Source organism: Myotis nattereri, assembly GCF_964212035.1.
Source record: "Myotis nattereri genome assembly, chromosome: 16".
Taxonomy (NCBI): Eukaryota; Metazoa; Chordata; class Mammalia; order Chiroptera; family Vespertilionidae; genus Myotis; species Myotis nattereri.
In genome coordinates, this window is record NC_138091.1 from 45,450,661 (window position 1) to 45,475,085 (window position 24,425).

The 24,425-nt window shown below is 46.4% G+C and overlaps 2 protein-coding genes across 4 annotated transcripts in view; one reads left to right on the forward strand and one right to left on the reverse strand.

Moving 5' to 3' along the window:
• Positions 1-991: 991 nt before the first annotated feature.
• Positions 992-6,514, forward strand: TAC4 (tachykinin precursor 4; the record flags this gene model as incomplete). The annotated part of the gene is made up of 3 exons (XM_081108966.1): positions 992-1,111; positions 4,416-4,509; positions 6,420-6,514. 3 exons carry the CDS (start codon positions 992-994, stop codon positions 6,512-6,514), a joined length of 309 nt encoding a protein of 102 aa, XP_080965092.1.
• Positions 6,515-14,391: 7,877 nt separating this feature from the next.
• KAT7 (lysine acetyltransferase 7) overlaps positions 14,392-24,425 on the reverse strand; it is a 34,371-nt gene continuing 24,337 nt past the window's right edge. For 2 of the 3 annotated variants that reach the window (XM_081109700.1, XM_081109701.1), the window contains exons 10-15: positions 22,797-22,886; positions 22,434-22,574; positions 21,283-21,376; positions 17,407-17,553; positions 16,912-17,018; positions 14,392-16,058 (exon numbers count right to left, since the gene is read on the reverse strand). In XM_081109700.1, coding sequence (XP_080965826.1) covers positions 15,957-16,058; positions 16,912-17,018; positions 17,407-17,553; positions 21,283-21,376; positions 22,434-22,574; positions 22,797-22,886 — 681 coding nt within the window. In that variant the 3' untranslated portion in view covers positions 14,392-15,956. The remainder of the gene's footprint in view (positions 16,059-16,911; positions 17,019-17,406; positions 17,554-21,282; positions 21,377-22,433; positions 22,575-22,796; positions 22,887-24,425) is intronic. The other variant, XM_081109702.1, reaches the window with a different exon arrangement.

Sequence of the window (24,425 nt, forward strand, 5' to 3'; positions counted from 1 at the left end):
TTGGGAAATAAGTGCTATTATTAATCTCGTTTTACAGATGAGGATTCTAAGATTTGAAGGGGCTAAGTAATGTGCCTAAGGTCACACAGCTCCTTAGTGGGGGAGCTAGGACTGGAATTCAGGTCTCTCTGACCGCAGGTCCCTTGTTCTACACGGATGGATGGATGGGTGGGTGGATGGGAGGCAGGGCAGAACTAAGTGAAGAAGGGCCTTGAGTGCCAAATTAGGGAACTTGAACTTTATGCCGAGGGCAATGGGGAGACATTGGAAGTATGTGAGCAGGAGAAACAGCTGGAGGTAGGGCTTTGGAAAGATCACTTTGGCAACAGTGGGAAGGTAGCTTAGAGCCGATGACACGAGCAGGAAGCCATTTCTCTGGCAAATCCCAGTTCCCACTTGTGAGGAGCCTCATTTCGCTAAGCACTGTGTTATTTCTCTCAGGGCAAGCCCTGTGTTCCTGTGTGCACATGGGACTATTGGCAGAAGGGGACACTGAGGAAGTGGGGAGACAGTGGTGGGACACGAGCTAAGTTCTGGGGAGAGGCCTCTCTCAGGGCGGGGCAGAGCACCTGGAAGGGAGGAGCCATCCAGTTCCCCTCCCATTTCCAAGGTGACAAGGCCCCTGGGCTTGCAGTCAGGAAGCTGGAAGCACAGGTCCCACACCCTGCCCCCTTGTGCACCTGCCACCGGAGGGAAAGCAGCCAACAGTGAGGGTGAGGCGGCTGTTGCATCAGAGCGCTGAGCCCTGGGGTCAGGTGCTGGGGGCGGTGGCGCAGGAGGGCTGGTTCCTCCTCTGATATCATTGGCCTTTCCAGCTGGGAGGGAGGGGAGTCACAGGAAATGTCCCTGGGAGGGCCGATAACTGGAGGAAGAAGGGCAGGTGGAGCCTCCCTCAGCTACAAAGGAGCCAGAGGGAGGACTGGCCTGCTGGAGGCGGCCCCGCAGGCCGAGAGGGACGCGCAGAGGGGCCCAGCACAGAGCCGCCCTCACCATGCCGCTCTGCCTCGCCCTGTTCCTCCTGACGGGGCTGTCTGCCTGCACCGTGGCACGTGACAAGGAACTGGCCCCCGGTGGCACTGAAGCAGGGTCTTTGGTAACCGTGACCCTGGAGGTAACTTTGGGGAAAGGCAGGGCGTGATCTGTGGTTGAGGGGAGAGCAGGCTGTCACTGCAAGGCAGGTGGTCCGATTCCCCTCTGTAGGTAGGTGCAAGGCCATGGCCCCTGGCCTGACTGAGCTCTAAAGGGACACATGCCTGGGGGGGGGGGGGGGGAGAGAGAGAGAGAGAGGGAGAGAGAACCTATTTAACACCTATTTGACATATATGCCCTAAATGCCTCATAAACATTAACCCATTTAATTCTCATATCCACTTTATGGGGAAAGTACCATTCCATAGATAAGGAAACTTGGACACAGAAAGGTCCGGTCGTTTGTCCCAGGTTACACACTTTCAAAAGCACAGCTGCACCCCTTGCCCAAGGTCTGACTATGTGTCTGGGTCTCAGAGGACATTTTCAGAATTTCAAAGGAAGCAACTTGGGCAGGATCCCTGTTTTGTCTGACACGTAGAACTCTCATTCCCTGACAAACACTGGGGAGAAATCAAAAGGTTTGGGACCTAGCACCTGTGTCCCACCCCATGTGGTAGGGGAGACAAAGATCCTGACCTTGGGGAGCTTCTAGGCAGATGGAGGAGAGGCCACCAGACCGGAAGGCAGGACTGGTGCCCAGGGAAGGCTTCCAGGAGGATGGACAGTGGGACAAGGCCAGGCCTGGCTCCTCCCAGTCCCAGGATGGGGAGGACACGGGCCACAGGAACAGCCATCGAAGGAACAGCCATTCCTGGTGGGTTCCCTTCCCGGTTTGTCTGAGCGTGGAAGTGTGTGCCGTTGAGAAGACAAAAGGATGGGGAGGCCTGGGTTCAAGTCTCTGCTTCTCCATGGACTTCGTGTGACCTTGGGAAGGTCACTGCTGCTCTCTGGAGATCAGTTTCCTCGCCAGAAAGATGGGGGAAATACCCTGACCCTCACAGCATTTTTCAAGCTTACGAAGTCTGTGCCAAAGATCAGGGGACCTGACCCAGGCTTAGGGCAGCCGCGCTGTGACGGGGGCTCCCTATGCAGCCACATGGAACATCATCAACTTCAACTAGTACCGCTCGCTTTCCACCTGCAAGCACCTCACTGGGCAGCTGGTCTCCAGCTCCTTCTCCTTTATTTTCAGTTAGCATCCCATCCCCCTGCTTCCCGAGACACAGGGCTTGGAATAAGAGGAGTGAGGTGAAGGGAGGGATCGAGGCACTGCCAGGGGCCATCCAATCCCCTCCCTCGCTCCCAGGCTCCCTGCCTGCAGTTTTCCCTCAGTGTTTTCAAGGGTGATTGGGTTAAATCAGTGGTTGGCAAACTGCGGCTCACGAGCCACATGCGGCTCTGTGGCCCCTTGAGTGTGGCTCTTCCACAAAATACCAGGTGCGGGCGCGCGCACGTACCGTGCGATTGAAACATCGTGGCCCATGCACAGAAGTCGGTATTTTGTGGAAGAGCCACGCTCAAGGGGCCAAAGAGCCGCATGTGGCTCGCGAGCCGCAGTTTGCCGACCACTGGGTTAAATGGATAAGGAGAGGGCTTAGAGGGGGGCAGGAGTCCTTCCCGAGTGAAAGTGAAGGATGTCTCCTGGGAACGACCCCCCGCCCCCCAAAACCCAGTGGGTGAGGGAAAGGTAAGTGTTAGTGTATAAATAGCCCTTCTCCCCAGCTTGTATTCGATGGCCGCCTCTTACCAGGGCACAGCGGTTTTCATGAGCTTTCCATAAATGGCTCCAAATCTCCCCAGAGACTATTCCGGTTCCTGGCCAGGCCAGGCGACTCCAGCCGAGAAGCTGCCCCAGCCACTGACGTCCGGGGGAGGAGACAGATGGGAAGGGACTGAATTGGTCCACGTCTTAGAAGAAAATCCACTCTGGTCCTAAAAGTTGGGGCGAAACAAACTATGTGAGGAATAGGGGTTTATCTGCACCCCAGCCAGGTCCCTGCTGGTTCCTGGAGCACCAGCGCTGCCCCTGGGGAAACTGTGGAATGAAGAGGGAGCCCCCATCCCCCTGCTGCCCCGGCTCCCAGCCTCCTGGCAGGTGCTTCATCACTTTGCTCACTCGCCCTGTCTTCAGCCTTCCTGAAAAAGGAGATCCCATCCTCTTCCCTCTTCCCACTGTCAGAGAAAGGCCCTTCTTCAGCGTTCTTTAACCCACCCGGGCTGAGCTTCTGTCTGCCAGGCGCTGTGCCAGGCACCGGGGATGCAGGGACATGAAGAAGGGCTAATGAATGTCACCCGCTGTCACACTCCCACCAGTGAGCCTCTCCCCCTCTGAGCAGGGGCCACAGAAGGAGAGAATTTGGCCAAGGCTAATGGAGGCATGACTTCAATCCATAGCCCTTGGTCCAGAACTTTCTCCGCATTAGCTCAAGAAAGAAAATGTCTGCCCAAAGTAGTGGACTCTATCCCAGGCCACAGGCCACGTTCCTCATGGGAGGCCCAGGCTCTAGGGCAGGGTGAATCTGGGGCAAGGGCGGGGCGGGGGAAGAGATTGCCCGAGGAAGAAAGGAGACCAGGGTGGGGTTGGGAGGGGAAGCAGTCTCATCTTGCCTTCGGGGTGCCCACCCTGAGTCCCTCAGCGGCCCCTCCTTTTCTATGTTGGGGACATGACCCCAGGTGGAGCAGAATCCAGGCTCTGGAGCCAGACTGCCTGAGTTTAAATCCTAGCTCTACCACTTCCTGTGTGATCTTGGACAAATCACTTAACCTCCATCTACAAAATGGGAATTACTCATAGTCCCTGCTTCATATGGTGGCTGTGAAGAGTAAACGAAATTATGCTGTTGTGCTTGAGCCTCTGAGGCAGGTGACGGCTTCAAGTCCTGGAGCCGCTCTCACTTCCTAGCTGGTGACCTTGGACAATGGTGACAATGCCCGGCTGGTGTGGCTCAGTGGTTGAGCGTGGATCTATGAACCAGGAGGTCACGGTTCAATTCCTGGTCAGGACACTGCCCGGGTTGCGAGCTCCATCCCCAGAATGGGGCGTGCAGGAGGCAGCTGATCAAGGATTCTCTCTCATCATTGATGTTTTTATCTCTCCCTCTCCCTTCCTCTCTGAAATCAATAAAAATATATTTTAAAAAAATAAAATGGTGCAATAATAGTACTTACATCATGGTGTTTTGGTGAGGATCAAAGAGAATAAATGTTAAAGTGCTTAGAACAGAGCCAGGAACACAGTAGGTGAAACGTTGACTATAAATTATTACTGCATCATATTGTGTAATATATGCAAAAGAGCCCCGGGCCAGCACAGAGCAAATGTCACTGAAACCTGTCTCCCCGCCAGCCTTCCTCTCGCTCTGACAAACTCTCTGCCTTTTCAGGAAGGCGTTGCCCCCAGCATTCAGCTCCAGCTTCAGGAGGTGAAGAGGGACAAAGCCAGCCAGTTCTTTCCGCTGATGGGGAAGCAGGCGGGAGGTGAGTGACAAAGGCGGGCAACCCCTGGAGGAGTGGTTCTGAGTGGGTCGGTTCACCAAGCCGGCTCCTAGCTTCCAGGCCAGTAGGGGTCGCTCATGCGATGGGGTGGGATAGAGTGTCCACATAAATGATCCAAACCAGGACACTAGAAGTGTTAACTACACCAGGTAAACTTGGGATATCTCTGGCATATGGGAATATAGGCACTCTAAGAGTAGAAGTCAATGTTTTGCACCCTCTGGTGTCATTACCTTTGATACTGTGAATGGATTTGGAGCTACAGATCAGCGACTAGATGTGACCCAAGCCACAGTCCAAGCTTTCTAGTTCTATTTGTTTCCGATAGAATTAATTTTTTAAAAAATATTTTTATTGTTTTCAGAGAGGAAGGGAGAGGGAGAGGGAGAGAGAAACATCAATGATGAGAGAGAACCATTGATCGGCTGCCTCTTACACACCCCATGCTGGGGATCGAGCCAGCAACCCTGGCATATGCCATGACCGGGAACTGAACCATGGCCTCCTGGTTCATAGGTTGATGCTCAACCACTGAGCCACGCTGGCCGGGCTCCAATAGAGTTATTAAAATGAACCTGCGTTCCCTGAGAGGGTCCTCAATGTGGGAGTCGTGTCCTGGGGGGGACAAGGATATTAGTCTGGACAGAGAGCAGTTTTTTTTTCTTATTATTAACATTATATGTATATATTTAAGTGGTGTTGGTGAGGGTATGAAAGACCTAGCACTTTATAACCTGTCTATTTAGAGCAGCGGTTCTCAACCTGTGGGTCGCGACCCCTTTGGGGGTCGAATGACCCTTTCACAGGGGTCGCCTAACACCGTTGGAAAACACATACACATATATAATTACATATTGTTTTTGTGATTAATCACTATGCTTTAATTATGTTCAATTTGTAACAATGAAATTGGGGGTCACCACAACATGAGGAACTGTATTAAAGGGTCGCGGCATTAGGAAGGTTGAGAATCACTGATTTAGAGGAAATGTTGACAATAGTCCTCAAAGTTGGAATGCGCATCAGGGAATCTATCAAGTAGAAATACGTAGCCCTGAGGTTGTACCTGAGCATTCATTGACAACATGTCTGCAATGGCAAGAATTTAGAAATAACATAAAAGCCTTCAGTAGGAGTATATAGTCACCCTAAGGGCAGAGGCAAATGCTTTGCATCCTCTGGAGCCAGATTTACTGAGCCAGAAGCCTAGCTTCCTGGTCAAAATATATTAGGCACATCCATATATAGCCATTGTGGCCATTGAAAAGGATGAGGCAGACCTGTGGGAAGTTACAGAAAGTTCTCCAAGATACTGGTTAAGTGGAAAAAGCAAGTTATATAACAACATGTATGACAGGAACCTACTTGTTTTTTAAAAAATGACATACAAACATACATACACATGCATAGGGAACATTCTAGGAGGATGATTATCAAATTGTCAACAGTGATGATATATATCTAGGACAGGAAGTGGAGATGAGGGAGAGAGAGTAGAGAGGGACTTTAATTTTTACTATACAAGCCTCTCCATTACATAATTCTTTTTATAGTGGGCAAGTATTCAAAGACTGCTTTTATAATAAAAAATATAAAAATAGAGAAAACCAACTTGTTACCAAACACTTTTGGCCTTAGTTTCCTCAATAAAATGAATTTTAGACCATTTCAGAGTTCTCTTCCAAATCCAACAACCCATGGGAAGCAGGGGATGGGAGTATAAGAGATATTTATTGAGCACCTACTATGCTCACATGTGATTAAATCTCAGAATAGTCCCTTCAGCATGAGTGAGGAAACTAAGGTTCAGATAAGTTCAGTGTTTTTGCACAGATGCCCAGGCGGTGCCAGGTGCCAATGACTTCCCACTCCTCCACTCTGCCTCCCCGCAGGAGCAGCCAAGCAGCTCAGCCACACGAGGACAGTGGGGAGTGTCTGCAGTTCCACTGAAGACCCAACACAGGCATCGAGCCCCAAAGAGCCATGAGCCCTTCCCACCTCACCCAGCCCCCAGGGAAGCGGTGCAGCCCTCATTCCTTCTTTCCTTTTTTCCAGGAATACCTCCTATCCAACCAAAGAGAAAAATGGGTGAGTGTTGGCCAGACCTTGCCCTCAACGTGCTCCCTGGGGAGGGTTGAGTCATCCTGGCCTCTAACAAGTCAGGGAGGTGGGGGAGGATCTCTGGCCACGGGCACACATGCCAGGCTGGCATCGCCAAGGGTGGGGCCAGCCGTGGTTTGGCCACATGCTCGGCTCCCTGGTTGTTTCCTCAGACCTGGTGGTCTGTGCGTGCCTAGGGAGTAGGTGCAGGGATAAGGAAGCTGGTTTTGCCAAAGGTTCAAAATTGCCTTGGGGAATTTTTACCTAAAGCCTAGAATTGGAAAAACTAATCAATTCCCCACCTTGCACCCTCAAGGATCTTAAAAGTTCAAATCAGAGCAGCCTAGAACTCTTTGGTGAAAAGGAAAAACAAAACCAAAAGAAAACAACCATCATTTACCCACCCTCTACCTTCCCACCCCTCACCCCCAGTGCTCTCAGGATCAAGACCAATGCCCTAAGGACTCACCCACATCCTTCGGGGCTGCCCTCACTGACTTAACTTCTAGCCCCATCTCTCCTTTCCTGACCACCTGCCCTACCCAGACGGAGCTAGTCTCCCTGGCGTGGGCAGGATGCTACCCTTGGCACACCACACTGTTCTCCTGGGTCCCATGGCTGGGGTCCCTAGGGTGGAAACCCTCCCACAGTCAGGTAGTAGTAGCTCTCTCACTTTCCTAACAGAACACCTACTCCTTCCAACATAGGCTGTTGGCTATAAAGACGGGGGAAATCTTCTATTTTCCTCCAAGATTTTTTTCTAAATGTTTGAGCCATTCCATTTGAAGGGCCATGGGAGTCACCCCAATACCAACATGGAAATGAATGTCCCTCATGCAGAATGTGGGCAGAATGCTACGTCATCTTTCAGTGAGCCGGTAGCAGAGCCAGAACTAAAAGCTGTGCCTCCTGTTTCCCTGACCAAGGCACTTTCCATACCCCCAGGGGGCCTTTGGGATTTTAAGTACTGGCTTACCACTTCCCTTCCTTTACAAGGGTAACTGCGGGTTGGCTCTGTCCATGCTCTTGAGGCACATACGACTGAATAACAGAAGATATGGCAGGTGAGTCTGTAATTGGGTCACCCTACATATCTACAGCCAGAAACATGAATTAGGCAAATGGAGGGCCTTGTGTGGAGTGACTAGGGAAGGCTCCAAGGGTGGAGGAGCCAGGCAGCCCTCCCTTAACCACCGTCCACGTACAAAACTCTTCCCAGGCAGAGGATGAGGACCACGGGCCAGGGTGAGAGCCCCCATCCCATGCTTCCCAGAGGATGAAAACCCTCCTCCGTACCTGGACGCGACAGCTGACGAGCCGGCCAGGCCAGCCCCCTTCTCTGTGTCTGTCCTGTGCTCAATGCCGGCACGTCCCGCGAGGCTTGCGGTGAACACCATGGGGCTCCTTCCAGGACTCTCGGGCTCAAGAAGCCGTCGTGCATAAATGGGCACTGTTGTCAGTCTCATGCTGGAGTGACCTTGTCCTCCCTGTTATTTCATTGCGTAGCAGGATGAGTCTGCTCCCCACCCCACCCCCCACCCCTTCTCTATCTCCTATGCCCAGAGCATAGTAGGGGCTCAATAAATGAATGGACAGTGATGGCTTCTTCTCTAGTACAGGGCAGAAGGCACACGTGGCCTGGGCTCTGCACCATGCCCAGCAGTTTGTCACATCAGCAGGCCAGGCCTTTCCCAGAATTGCGAAGGGCAATACTAACAGCCCTGGTCCCCACCCTTGAATGGGAAAGCAGGTTTGCAACACAGGTAAGGGCAACAGCCCCGGCCTGAACGCAGACACACTCTGCCGACTCAGTCATGATCTCAAGGATCCAAATCCATGTGTCTTCTGAGTTGGAGAATTGGATCCCCGGTCCTTCATCCATTCTCTTGTGGAGGGTAACTGCTGGGCTATGGGGACACGGGCACTCAGTCATTCCCTGGGCATTCAAACGAGCTCCAGAGGAGTAAAACACTCCCCCCCCCCTCCAGGGAGCCCCAGTCTGATGGAGAGACCATTGTCCCTGTGGTTTATAGGCAGGTGAGACACAGAGGACCCCAGGATGCTTAGAAAGGGGCCTATCAACCAAAGTAAACTCCTAGAGGGCACACTTAGGTAATAAACATCAAGGTGTTGAATGAGTTGGGAGCTCTGTGGGTTCAGCAGTAAAGGAGGTTCATCAATTCACTAGACTACATAACATTGACCATCTGTGTCCCTCTCCAAAAAGAAGGAACTGGGTGATGTTTTAGGGGATCTGATTCTTGGGGGGACAGGGTGGCACTAAGCTACTTAAAAAGAAGGGAAGCCCTAACCGGTTTGGCTCAGTGGATAGAGCGTCGGCCTGCGGACTGAAAGGTCCCAGGTTCGATTCCGGTCAAGGGCATGTACCTGGGTTGCGGGCACATCCCCAGTAGGAGGTGTGCAGGAGGCAGCTGATCGATATTCCTCTCTCATCGATGTTTCTAACCCTCTATCCCTCTCCCTTCCTCTCTGTAAAAAATCAATAAAATATATTTAAAAAAAAAAAAAAAAGGAAGGGAAGATGAGCCCTGGCTGGTGTGGCCCAGTTGGTTGATCAGGTAGGTTAAGTTCCAAAAGTCTGCCGCCACCCTCCCCCACACCCAACCCCAGCATTCTGGTCTCTCAAGAGGCTCTTTCCAGGGCACATGCCCTGGTTGCAGGCTCGATCCCCAGTAGGGGGTGTTCAGGAGGCAGCTGCTCAATGATTTTCTCTCATCATTGATGTCTCTCCCTCTCTGAAATCAATAAAAAAATATTTTTTTAAAAAAAGAAAGTATATCCCAAGAGGAAACTCCACACCCATTAAAGAGTGTGCCCCCCCCCCCCCGGCCCCGCCCCTGGGAATGAGGAAAATGTTTGGGATCTAGATAGAGGCCAAGCTTGGACGACATTGGGATGTACTAAATGCTACTGAACTGTTCACTTTAAAATGGTTAATTGTTATGTTATGTGAATTTTACCTCAAGAAAAAAAACTCATCACTTAAAAAAAAAAAGGCTCCTTCCAGATCAGATCACTCCAGGAAAGGTTACATTCTGTCTCTTCCTCATGGAAACCCCAAGAGGGAGGCTTTGAAAAACCATGGAAACAAGGAACATACTGATATCCAACTTCAACTCGGTGTTTCCAAGTATCCCCTTTGCCGATAGTACTGCTTTGTGCCTAATGGACACACTTCCAGGGACGCTGGAGGCTTTCCCAGTAGAAGCAGGAAAGGGGCTGGAGACTGGTCTGGTTGCAGTGAGTCTGTGTGTAGGGGAATGATGAAGAACAGTTAGATTGAGCCAGCTCAGGGGAAAACCTGAAAGCCAGAATGAGAACTTAACCCAATGAGCAATGGGAAGCCAGGTCAATTGTTGAGCAGGAAAGTGACCAGCCATGTCTTGATAGAACAGTCACTTTTCCTGATCCACTTCCACATGGATGTAGCCAAGAATTCCAAGGCCAGGCAGGGGCTCAGAAGCAATTTGACTTGACAAGCTGAGATGTGCTGAATGAACAAAGGGGCTGCAGTGGCTCTGAGGGCCATTAAATGGAATATGAATAGTGCCCCCTGGATTTACACAAGGTGGTGTCCCTTTTCTGGGCACATCTGGCTTCCAATCACAGGAAAGCAGTTAATGGAACTGACAAGGCCAAACTGAATCCCAGCCCTTTAGTTTCAACAGTCCTCTTCTTTGACTTACCTACTGCTGTTATCAAACCATCCGAAGACCATTAATGGCTTAAAACAGCATTTCTCACAATTCTCTAGGTTGGCAGGACTCAGCTGGATGTTTCTGTACCATAAGGTATCAGCAGGGGAGGCTGTGTTCAGCTGGGAGGATGTCATTTGAATTTTTGGTGCTGTTGGCTGTAGCATTCAGTTCTACAAATGGTCTCTCTTATTTAGTCCCTCACAAAACATTCAGTTCAACTCAAGCTTCCGGTTTGGGAATATGTCACCTGGTTTCCAAGAGCAAAAGTGGAAGCTACCAGAATATTATTCTGCCACATTTTTTTTAAAAAATGTTTTTATTGATTTCAGAGAGGAGGGGAGAGGGAGAGAAACATCCATGATGAGAATCACTGATTGGCTGCCTCCCTCTCTACTCTACCCCCCCCCCCCCTCCCAGGAGCCCGCAACCCAGGCATGTGCCCTTGACTGGAATGGGACCTGGGACCCTTCAGTTCACAGGCTGTTGTTGTATCCACTGAGCCAAACCAGCTAGGGCTATTCTCCCACATTTAATGAGTCAGAAGTCCAGCCCACACAGGAGATGCGACACACTGGCCATCTCTGGAGGTGATGTGCTGCTCCTCCTTTGTGAGATGAGTGTAGGTTTCTAATAACATTGGAACAGAGTAAATATAAAGCGAGCTCTTCCCAGAAACAAATACCCAGTTAAGACGAATTTCTTGGAATGAACATGGCTTGTCAAGAACAAAGGTGTTTATATCTCACACAGATCATCTGAGGGCAATGGAGCCAAAGTTGTGCAATGGCACAGGTTATTTTCTCCACTCTTGGGCACAAATAAACAAACCTCCAAGCCCCGAAGCAGTGGTGGCGTGGCCTGCATCTCTAAGTATTGCGCAAGACGCAAGGTATTTCAGCACCGGGGACACCATTCATCACTGGACAGCCCTTTGTTCCTTCCTTAGTAACAGTTATTGGTATTCGTTGAAGATGCCACACAGGAAGTAGGCAATCATACTGCCCCCAACACTAGGAAGCAGTCTGAAAGAGGATGTCACACAAATCTGTATCAAAAGGTGCTGAGGTCGCCCTACCCGGTTTGGCTCAGTGGATAGAGCATCAGCCTGTGGACTGAAGGGTCCCGGGTTTGATTCTGGTCAAGGGCACATGCCTGCGTTGCGGGCTTGATCCCCAGTAGGGGGCATGCAGGAGGCAGCCAATCAGTGATTCTATATCATCGATGTTTCTATCTCTTTCCCTCTCCCTTCCTCTCTGAAATCAATAAAGATATTTAAAAAAAAAAAAAAAAAAAAAAGGTGCTGAGGTAAAACCAGTGGAGATCCAACTGTCACTGCATGATCCCAATGCATAGCTAAAATGTTTTCTAAAATTCTAGAATTCGCCGAAACCGGTTTGGCTCAGTGGATAGAGCGTCGGCCTGCGGACTGAAAGGTCCCGGGTTCGATTCCGGTCAAGGGCATGTGCCTGGGTTGTGGGCATATCCCCAGTGGGAGATATGCAGGAGGCGGCTGATCGATGTTTCTCTCTCATCGATGTTTCTGGCTCTCTATCTCTCTCCCTTCCTCTCTGTGAAAAATCAATAAAATATATTTTAAAAAAAAAATTCTAGAATTCCTAGCACACATCACATTTAGTTTCCATTAACAAGCAAAACCCCGGTACAGAGTTTTGAGCATATGTGCACCTGCGAGGCTGTAGGAAACGAATGTTCAAAGCCAGCGAGACAGGCCTCTCCCTACTTGTCATTTTCCCTCACTGAATGGGTTACCTGAAGCTGCACACACCAAGAACTAGCTGTGTCTTTCAGTTTGTGAAGGCAAGCAGGAGCTGGATCCCTGCTTTCTCAAACCAGAGTACTTTATTTCCTAACCCCCGTCCAGGAATGGACTTCAAGGGCTTAATTTTTCAGCTATACATGAATGTGTGCAGTTTCATTATGTGAATTTTAAAAAAGACTCAATACTTACATTTTCAAAAGCAAGGATCACTGCTGAGCTGAGGTGCTTGATCTTAGCACCTCTCATAAACAAAGTCTCTTTAATGTCATTTGGCTTCTCACGTGCTCTTCAAAGACAGGCAGGTGTGTTCAGGACCACCCTGAAAGTCACTTGGCTCCAAAAAGCCACTTCTCACTCGTTTCATATTCCAGGAGGAATGTGTACTGTAAGCAAGCTGTAGTCTATTTTCCTATACTGGCTTGTCATATAGAGTTTCAATCTTGACCTTGAACTTCATTTGAGGACATTCCTAACCCCAGCTAGGCCTGCCCAGAACGAAAGGGATAAACCAAAGCTGAGGACAAGTCAAAGCATCATCTTGCTATATCAAGGGCACCCAATGTTTAAATGACTCTATTCCCTGATGAGAAATGGGAAGCCAGGAACAGAGGCTACCAGACAGCACTGTCAAGTATGGAACTTGGAATCTGAGAAGCAGGGCTCTCATTCCGTTGCTGCATCTCAGCAGCAAGACCTGAGTTGCAACTTTCTCACGTGGAAAAGGGACAGAATACCCACCTTGCAGTGATGTTGTGTGAGGACTGAAGGAAACCACGTAAAGGGAGGGCTTAAGGAAGTTTATTCCTAAATCAGCAGCAGAGCCAGAATGGGCACAGCTTTTACTTCCTGGGTTAGGTCTCTGGCCCCCACCTGCTGCTTATAGAATCAACTAACATCCTTTGTCCAAAAGTTTTCACCAGTTCCATTATTTTTTTCTGCAGTGGAAGCCACTAGAAGCATGGGAGCTTGTGGCTAAAGCAAGGAAATCTAACTAGGAGAGGATTAGTCAGGAGCCAGATCCAGCAATAATGCCAGACTTGCTCTTCTAACGAAGGAGCCTAAGCAGCTGAGGTTCTTTCGTGCAGATAAAAAAGGAGTCAGAGGGGACAGACGGTTTTCCTACAAGTTGACAAGAAAGTTTAACGCTGTTCCTATACTTGTGATTTAAACCAGGGAAATCCTTTTACAGTAGGTCCTCGGATAACACCATTTCGCTCACTGTCATTTTGTTGTAAGTTGACGAGATGCAGCAGGAACTTAACTCTGTTTATATGAATTAGCTATGGTACAACTGGTTTTGTTAACATCGTTTCACTTAAAGGCGCAGGACCTATTGATAATGTTAAGTGAGAACTTACTGTATCCTTATGTAAAGAAAGGGGGGTGGCAATCAGTAGAGGTTGGGGACCCGGACTGTGCACAAAGCTTCAAGTGCCTTGACCTCTCACCATTCTATTCCCATGGTCAATATTACCTACTTCAATTGTCTCAAAATGTGAAAGCATAATTTCCCTTTGATGCAAATATTTAGAACAGTGAGATTTGGGCACACGTCATACACTAAGAAAAATGTTAAGCATCATTTTATTTTAGCTTCTCTTTGTGCGACCCTCCACCCCTCATAAGTGGCACACAGGACTCTTAATTTTGCACAGGAGGACCCTTAGCTGCCCGCAGGGATGGGTTCTCACCACTACTGGCCATGGTGAGCAAAACCACCCCAGCAAATACAAACCCCACCCTTCTCCTTTCCATCACAGAGATAAGTGCCCAACCTCCCTTCCCCTGCACTGGGTAAACGCTGCAGGAAAAAAGAGCTACTTTCAGGAATCATGCAACCCGAGAGTCAATGATTAGAGGTGATACAGCTCACTATTGGCTAATGAGCTGGAGATGAGAAGGGATACACCTCTTCCCACCTTTCCAAAAGCATCAATTAATTGTAGCCCATCTATCCTAACTTCCTACTGATTCATTTGCCCTTGAAATCAGAGGAAAATGAACTTAATGAAAAAATGACTAATACTGACTAGTCCTTGCTACACATACCTATTAGTTGGAACCAAAGGCAGAGAATTTATTCCACCACCTGGACAAGTTCAGAGTAAGCATACCCTCTGCAGATCGGCTGCATCACAGAGAAAAGATATCCCACAGCCACAAACCACACCCCTCGATAGTTTACCGTTAGAGAAAACAGACCCCAAGTGCATTTCCTATTAGTAGCAGGTGAGCTGCACCGTTTCGTAATAAGACCTCCTGGGTGAAACAGACGTAAGCAGAGAACATGCTTTATTGAGTAGATATAGAACAGCACATTCTACCACATGTGGGGGAGGGTTAGCTTCAGTAAAAGGCCTTTACCCTTTAAGAAAACCCCCAGTGAAGTTGCTTTTGGATAAATTTTAACAGTGACACTGAAACTGGCAGGGAGCTGCCACTGAACATGCTTAAAATGAGCTCCCCCCAACCCACAGTGAATATTAAGTAGTGTACAGAGATGACAAGAGAAAGGCACAAATGACCAGAGTCGGGATTGTGGTGAGGGCTCCGTAAGAAGACAGCAGTGTTATAGGCGATCAAGTTGGGAAGGGTGACATGTCACACATCAAAAGCTGCCCCAAAATAGCAGGTTATAATGGGCTAGAGAGAAATTAGAGGGAGCATTTCTTCCTTCACTTAAATACCACCAAAGATAGGAGATCAGAGAAGAGGGGGATGGTGGCAAATCCCAGAAAGGAAATGGAGGATCTTGGATGAGCATAAGCACTTGAGCCTAGAGGGCGGGTGAGGCACTGCTGAAAAGAGAAGCGAATCGTGGCGGGTGGCCATTCTGCCTTGCTGAGTCATGGGTGGAGAGACTTTCAATTCGTTTCCACTTCTCCAGGGATGTTCAGACAGAAATCAGTGCAACTTATGTGGAAGTAAAGGTGTGCTAGGTCAGACTGGTACTGGTGAAATGGTTTTGCAGTTAGTGAACCAGTCAACATGCCGCATAAAAGGGAGAACGGGAAATTATTTTGGCACCTACAAACATAATGGGGGCATGGAGTCAGGAGGGAGGAAAACATTTACTATTGGGCACTTTCTGGTGAGGCAAAAAGCATTCATTCCCTTCCACTAAGACATGGCCCACTGCCCACAGGTGAACTCGGCACAGAATCTCCGCCTCTTCCCTCTCTCCATCTCATTCACATAAAGGATGTGCTGTTCTCAAGACTAATCCCTGGGGGAAGCTTCAAAAGGATTTGGCTCTGGTCAGCCTGACACTGATCAAAACAAGTCTTTCCATAAAAATGGAGGAAAATATTTAAAGTGAGATGAAACCCAAAAGGAATGGACCCCTCCCAGCACACACACGCTGAAGTGTTACCTCTTCCCTGCCCGGCCAAAACACACATGTAAGGAATAATTGGAAAGGTCCCGGCAGTGGCAACTATATTTGGAGGTCTGGCGACCAGGCGGCAAGAAGCACTATTACAAGTTTAGAAGACACAAGGCAACCTCATGGGGCTAGAGAGCATGAGGAGAGAACCGGTGACTGGACAGGGACGGGACCAAACAGAACACCTTGGGTCAGTGCTATGAGGGACCTGCGCTCAAGTCTAATATAGATCCCATCCGGGCAACCTCACTGAGGCCGAAACAACAGTTCCTCAGAACCAGCGTCTGCAGTGTACATGAGGGTCGGAGCCAGGACAGTCCTGAGGGGGATGGCCTTCCCAAAGGATGCTGTACTTGCCAATCACAAGAGCAACAGAAATGACAGACAGATCCCTAGGGGACGGATTCCTACTGCTGGGGTTCGCTGGCTCAGGTAACAGGTCACTTTAAGTGCCCTTGGGAGGGGTCCATTTTAAACAGCTGGGATCCATGGTTTTATTGGAATTGGATCTCTTGGCCTCTTTGGCTATCCACTCATCAATCAGGTCCTAGAGGAGAAAAATGGGAAAAATTAAACACATTAAACTAAAATGGCATGATATATGAATTCCAACATGACTGTTAGCAAAGAAGGAATCACCAAAGGTTTAACAATATACTAAGGTGTAAAAAAATTATCTTTAACTTACAAAACGCTTTACTAGCGAATCCATTCTTCCTACTACAGCCTCAGTAATAGCTGAAAATCATTAGTCATCTTCCCTAATGATAAATATGAGTCAACTAAAAATATTTTAAATGGCCTAGCCTATGTGGCTCAGTGGATAAGCATCAACCTATGAACCAGGGGTCACAGTTCCATTTCCCATCAGGGCACATGCCAAGTTGCAGGTTCGATCCTCAATGGGGGACAAGCAGGAGGCAGCTTATCAATGATTCTCTCTCATCATTGATGTTTCTATCTTTCTCGCCCTCTCCCTTCCTCTCTGAAATCAATAAAAAAATATTTTTTTAAAATTGAAAATGGATTTGAGCTTTCTGGAAAGAATTTAAAACCACTTTCACAAGCCCTGGAGTTTATTCATTCCACTCTACAGATGAGTAATTTTCTCCAATCTAAGAAAATTATTGAATGCTAGAAGTGTTGTACAAGATACAGCTGCTTAACTAGTACCATCCAAATGATACAGGAGCTACCAAAAGCTTCTGATAGGATAAGGTAGGATAAGCCGATGGAGGCATCACTGCACGCTAAAGAAAAGAGTCCATATAAAAAGATGCACATAGTCAAACTCCTTTAAGAAGGGAAGGTTACCTTCCCTTAGGGTGAGTAAGGCCCCACTTTGCTGTTTAGGCTTCCAGGGACATTTATTAATGTGCAAGGAGCTGATAAAAATTTACCTGTCTCTTTAAAACTAGGTGTTTTCCTTTCCAATACTTGAGCATCTGAAGGGCTTGCAGAGTGCTGACAATGTCCACAGGATTCACAGCTGTCTCCTGGCTAATTTCTGAAACAGAAGATCTACTAAGAACCTGGCCAAAATGCAGACTCCCTGATCAAGTCCCCTCCCCCTTACAGGATATGCAAATGATCTCCAGATGGTTGGAGCATTTGATACTCAACCCAACCAGCTCAGAAAAAGTTTATGAAGCATTCACTTGACCAGTCCAAGTAACTACGAAAATAGATATTACAGCAAGAAACCACTCTTGGCCCCTACAGAAATCAAGTTCAAAGACCCATATTCAGTGGGCCTCCTGTTAGGTCCAGATAAAACACAGAATGAGGCATTATCTTTGCAGGTTACAAAGCATGAATAGGGCCAAGTGGAAAAGTTAAAATATTCAGTGGAGTTAACATCTTGGGTAACAACCATTCTAGAGTCAAAAACCAACCTTTGATAGAAATCTCTTTGCCTTGGAAATTATGCAGGTAACGAAGAAGCACTTCTTTCCAGTAACTGCGATAGCTTATGAGCCCCAGATCTGAGAGGGGACGTTCTGGGGAGCCAACTTTTTCTTCCACTTTGGAAAGCAAATAACCTGCCAGGGAACAAACACACAGGCTTTTTTTTTTAGCAACACCATATCCCATCCTAAGAGAAAAGAACAGTGTGCCAACATGGAAGAAGTTGTATGGAAGTACTCCGCAGTACCAGTTAGAGTTCAGTCAACTTCATTCATTCAGTGTAATACTATATAGCTGTTGTAGAGTATGCTACCTTTGTATAAGCAAAAGGGGAAGAATGTGTATTTGCATTTACTATAATAGACACTGAAAATTCTGAAAGACTAATAGAAACTTTAATAGCAATGGTTATCTGTAGGTGTGAGTTGGGAACAGGATACATAAGAATTGGGATGTGAAGCCATTTCATTACATAGCTTTTATTTTTCACATTTTGAACTTTAATAGATTATCGGAACTATACATGAAGAGGGCATGAAAGCGCTACTACACTCTTTCCTCATACCTTGCCCTGTGCATCTTTCACTTGGAGGTTTATATATATGCCTATCATATCCTTCAATAAACTGGTAAAAGCCCTGATGAATTTTTCTGAAGATCTAGTAGTCCTGAGATTGCCTTCCCTTAATGTAATCCAATTACCTTAAAAAGATTTTCAGTGAGAAACCTCTAAAGATGAAGAGCTAAGAAAGATTCTCATCAGTCATTCATGCTCTCTTTCAATGCTATAAAAAGTCTTTGGCCGAAACCGGTTTGGCTCAGTGGATAGAGCGTCGGCCTGCGGACTGAAGGGTCCCGGGTTCAATTCTGGTCAAGGGCATGTACCTGGGTTGCGGGCACATCCCCAGTGGGAGATGTGCAGGAGGCAGCTGATCGATGTTTCTCTCTCATCGATGTTTCTAACTCTCTATCTCTTTCCCTTCTTCTCTGTAAAAAATCAATAAAATATATTAAAAAAAAAAAAAAAGTCTTTGCAACAAAGTACTAATACATGCTACAACATGGATGAACCTCGAGAACTTATACTACATGAAAGAAGCCACACAGACAAGAGCAGACTATGTGCTTCCATTTATATGAAATGTCCAGAATGGGAAAATTCATGGAGACAAAAAGTAGATTAGTCCATAACACTGTAATAACTATGTACGGCATCCCATGGGTACTAGACTTCTGAGACAATCATTTCATAATTATATAAATGTCTAATAACTATGCTGTACACCTGAAACTACTACGTCAACTGTAATGGGGAAAAAATTTAAAGTATTTTAAAAAAGGTTAGCCCTGGCTGGCGGCTCAGTTGGTTGGAGCGTCATCCCATATAGCAAAGACTGCAGGTCCGATTCCCAGTCAGGTCACATACCTAGGTTGCAGGTTTGACCCCTGGTTGGGGCATGTATAGGAGGCAACCAATTGATGTCCCCCCACCCCCTTTCTCTAAATTACATTTAAAAAACAAAAACAAAAAAAAAAACCCAAAACAAAAACACATCCTTGGGTGAGGATTTTAAAAAAGTAGATTAGTAGATGCTAAAACTGGTGAGATGGGGAAATGGGAAATCAATCATTGCTAATAAATATGAGATTTTTTTGGAGGGGAAGATGAAAATCTCAATCTGGATTGTGAAGATTATCGCACAACTCTAAATGTATTAAAAAAAAAATCACTGAATTTTACATTTAAAATGGATGAATGTATGGCATGCAAATAACACCTCAGTAAAGTTGCTTTAAAAAAACAGATTTTCTCAATACCACCCATGAAGGAGTTGGGGGGCGGGGGGGGAGGGGGGGCCCGAATCTCAAGAAGCCTCTATCTAAACATTTACCATTAACACTATAGGACACAGTCAGCAAAATTCAGTCTGGGAAATACTGGAAAATGAACCTGCTTTCTGCAACAACTAAAGAGCAAAGAAAAAGAGATGGAATGGGAACTTTCAGATTTAAAATGTTTTTGTTGTTTTTTAAAATACATTTTATTGATTTTTTACAGAGAAGGGAGAGGTATAGAGTCAGAAACACCGATGAGAGAGAAACACCGATCAGCTGCCTCTTTGGTATGTGCCCGCAACCAAGGTACATGCCCTTGACTGGAATCGAACCTGGAACCCTGAGTCCGCAGGCCGAAGCTCTATCCACTGAGCCAAACCGGTTAGGGCTCAGATTAAAAATGTTTTACAAGACACATCTATCAATTCCAATATATCAAATCTATCTGGATCTGAGTAACAATAAGAACAAAAATCACAATATAAGGGTATTTTGAATACTGTAATTTATATTAAAAACTTTTTTGGGTGTTCTTATATGTAAGAGATCTTATGTTTTAGCAATATTAAAATAACTGAGGGTGGGAATATAAGTAAACCAAGATTTGTGCACCATGGGGTCCCTTGGCCTGTCTTGCACCCTCTCGCAATCCAGGACCCCTTGGGGATGTTGCAGTGCCCGAAGTAGCAGGAGGCCGGGGAGAAGCCCAAACCCGGCCGGGCGCCGCGTGGCTCCTGCTTATCCCGGGCCGCTGTGCCTGCCACCTAGCCAGCAGCGCTTTCTGCTGCAGCGGCTCCCAGCTGTGAGGCTGGCTTCTGGCGCTCGCCCTGTGGGGAGCACACTGACCACCAGGGGGCAGCTCCTGCATTGAGCATCTGCTCCCTTGGTGGTCAGTGCACATCATAGTGACAGGTCAATTGGTTGCTTAAGCTTTTATATAGATAGAAGATATTCTACTTTTGTATATGTTTGAAAATTTCCATAAAAATCATGCTGGTAATAGGTGTTACCCATTAAAGATACATAATCTCCCCCCCCCCCCCTAGAATTCTAATTTGGACTAAAGCATGTGGAATGACAGTGAATGCAGTAAAATACAGTTGATTCTCGTTATTCACTGTACTTATGTTCTAAAAAGTCACTGCAAACACTAAATTATAAAATACTAAATCATCGCTCCTAGGAAAATAGAATTAGGTTCCTGTAAGCCTCTGGTCACATTTTCGTCAACAAATCAATATGTAACCTTTTTATGTATTTCTGTTTAACAACACTTCATTTAATAGATATTGTTGATACAGTAACTTTGAACTTACAGCACAATAACCTATCCCGAATGAAGTGTAATACATATTTCTCTGTAATGTACATCAAAGCCTTTCTAGACAGTATTTCAGCACTATGTTAGGTGTCATTTAAAATCAGCAACAAAAACATGAAAAATATGCCACTAATAGACCCTTGAAAGAACACTTGATTATACTGAGAGCTGAAACGAGTCACCTGTTTGACCTCAGATGGAAATGTGTGGTGACTTTTTTGCTGCTACACACATATCCACAAATGGCAGCAAAAGTATTGCTGCCAATACTCTGCCAAGAGTATTGATTTTGGGGTTACAAATAAAGTTCTAGGTAGTAGGAAAATTCCCAAATACAGAAGCCATAATTAATGAGCCCCAAAGCCTCTATCAGGTATACAGGCTGCCTCTAGAAAAGCCCTTACAAAACTGAAATCCCTAACACCCACGAACAGATTTGATGCCTTATGCATGTATGTGCTGTTCATAAATCCCAAGCTGGGATCATCCTAACAACCTTACTTTATTCTCCTCTGATCTCCCACCAAGCTCAGAGTCCTGTATTCAATGTGTACCAGGCCAACTGATGATATCCAGGTTCTGCCGACTTACTCGTTCACTTAACACCAGTATACATAGGCTACACGCCAGGAATTGTAGGGACCACAGGACAAAAAGACAATATTCACATGTTCCCTGCCACACGGAGCTTAGCAGTTTCACTTACTGAAATCAATGAGCATCTTGCCATAGCCCTGCCTCATGTACTGAGGCATAGTAAGGATACAGGATACATTGTAGTTGAGGAATGAATTCTTCTCCTAAAATCAAGAACAGATGAGCAGGTCATACGAGTTTCAAACTAAAGGTGTCAGCAGACAGATACAAAATAAGGCTGCTTGCAAAGTATCTGGCTAACCAGTCCTGGGAGTGGCTATCCGGCTCACAGCTGTTACACACTCTTTATGATGGCCAAGCCATTAACCCCAGGGTTTCCCCAGCTTGGAGACCTCCAGTCTCTCTTAAGGGGGCTGGCTCTGGGCTTTTTATAGTCACAGAGCAGGGCCAAACGGATTAGACTGCAGAGTCAGGCTAGGGCAGCTCCCTTCAAAAGTAATTTCTCAAAAGGGGGCTGCCTACTGAAGAGAGAGATCCCAAACAGTAAGTCCCCATTCTGGAAGGAGGTCAAAAACAATCCAATCATATATTGTAGGATTCCATTTATGCAAAATGTCTAGAACAAAGACAGAAGGGTTAGGAGGGGTTGAGTGGAAATGGGGAGTGATGCTTATGGGTATGGGCTTCCTTACTGAGGTAATGAAAATTGCACAACTCTGCGACCACACTAAAAATCACTGTACACTTTAAATGAGTGAATTGTACAGTATGGGAATTACGTTTTTAATAAATTTGTTATCTTAAAAAGTCATAAACACATTCTGGCTTTGAGTCTTTAAAGGCACTGTGGCATTATCATGGGAAGAACCTAGTCTTTTTGTGTTTCGTTTTTTCCAAAAAATATGGCAAAAGGAATATACTCCTGGTTTCGAGCTAATAACATAGAAGAGGGCAAAGCCAGGAGAGTTGGCTTGACTACAAGTTGTGGGCTTGTGGGTTAGTAGGCAGGGCTCTGGCCAGTAATTAATAGGCATCTCCAACCCTCAAGTCCAGAAATGAATAAACCAGAAGCTTTTAATAAAGAATGGCACATTTTCATTAAACAATCTTTGACATGGATTTTCCTTTTTTTAAAAAAAGGGAAGGGCTGTCATCATTATCCAGAATATGACCTTTTCCTGTCAGTGATTTGCGTTCCCAGTGCCAACATCAATCACCCTGCTCCGACCATTAGCTTCTTAATCTCGAGATCCTGCTGACCTTGGAAAAATACCCAATCAGGTGACAGCCAGTGTTGTCCGCTTCTGTCATAACATAGAACAGGAAGGGCTCCACATCATAATATAATGTTTTGTGGTCCAGGAAAAGCTTGGCCAACAGGCACAGGTTTTGGCAATAGATCTGGAAGCAGAAAAACAGAGTTCATGTGTGGGCCAGTGACTTCTGAACTTATCAGATAAAGGCCTAAAATTACAGATCAGACCATTGTAGTTAATGAAGAACTGTATTTTGGCCAACAGAAGAGTTCTATCTTCTTTACAAGGTGAGATGGACACAAAACAAATTCCTTCTGAAACCTGTCAATGTACAACCACCCCACTTTCTTAGGTCACCACTTTTTACCTTGTTTTTCTTGCCATCCACTTCAAACACGGATATTGAACCTTTGCGATATATCTCATCACCAGGTGGGTGTTTCCACACACACTTGGCCTGCAAGAGAATGGAACGGACATCAGGAAAACCAACCTTCCCAGCAAGATTGCTGCTCAGAAGCGAAAAATAACTACAATTTTAGTCAGCTGAGATGACAAATAGCTGAACACACTTGAGAACATGTAGTAAAACAAGATGTTTTCAGTATAACAATTTAAGGCTTCTAAATCACTGTAATATATTTATGATATTTTCTAGCAGTTTGGAGTGTTTTCTGGGTTATAGTCTGGCATCGGTTCAATCCAGGAGATTAAAACCATCTACTACATAAAAGCCAGATAAATAAAAATAGCCGTGCTTATTAGAAAATGCCTTGCAACAACAGGAAATCCTTAAGCAGCTTATTTCAAGCAGCTTAGAGTTAAGATAGGAGTGCTTTACTCTCACCTTTACCAATAACTTCTCTGGTTGCCCCAAGTGTCCCCTTTGTTACATAAGGAAATAGGAGCAAATCCTTCTGTGCAAAAAAAAAAAAAAAAAAAAAAAAAAAAAAAAAGGGGGTGGGGGAGGCAAGGCAGCTTGGTTGAGCAGCAGGAAGCTGGGGTGGAGGGTGGCCCCCAGCAGCGCCGGCAGGGCACTTGGCCACAAGGGGGCACAAGGTACCCCTTTCCTTACTCTGAATCGTTAACAGATTTAAAGCAGCCAGTCAGCCATTGCTGTAAATCAGGGATTTTCAACCTTTTCCATCTCATGCACACATAAACTAATTATTAAAATTCTGCAGCACGCCAAAAAGTATATTTTTTATCAATCGGACAAAAAAAAGGTATAGTTTTGATTGTAATTACCTATCCTTTTTGTTCCAAGGTTACTTTTTAAAAAAAATATATTTTGATTTTTTACAGAGAGAAAGGGAGAGGGATAGAGAGTTAGAAACATCAAAGAAAGAGAAACATCGATCAGCTGCCTCCTGCACATCCCCTACTGGGGATGTGCCCGCAACCAAGGTACATGTCCCTGACCAGAATCGAACCCAGGACCCTTCAGTCCACAGGCCGATGCTCTATCCACTGAGCCAAACCAGTTAGGGCCAAGGTTACTTTTTAAAAAATCAGGCCTACACTTGTTTAAAAGAATTTCTGGTTCCAAGAGTTAACCAATCAGCTCTAGCTGGTGTGGCTCAATAGGTTGGGCGCTGTCCCATGCACCAAAAGGTTGCCCATTCAATTCTGGTCACATGCCGAGGTTGCTCATATGTTCAGGTTGTGGGCTCAATCCCTCGCTGGGGGTGTTAAGAGCTGATCAATGTTACTCTCACATTTCTCTCTCTCTCTCTCTCTCTCTCTCTCTCTCTCTCTCTCTCTCTCCCCCCTCCTCTAAAAATCAATAAACTATTCTTAAAAAAGAATCAACTAATCAGATGCAAACTTATTATGCAACCTGACCAATAAGATGCAGCTCTATTATATGACCTATATGTTTATGGTTCAAGACACGGCATTCACACTGGACAGACGGCTATTGTGTTGCCTGTCTTTTTTGTATTTTACAATCTAAGGGGAAAGATGTCAGTGCCTCTGACTAAATAGTCAATTA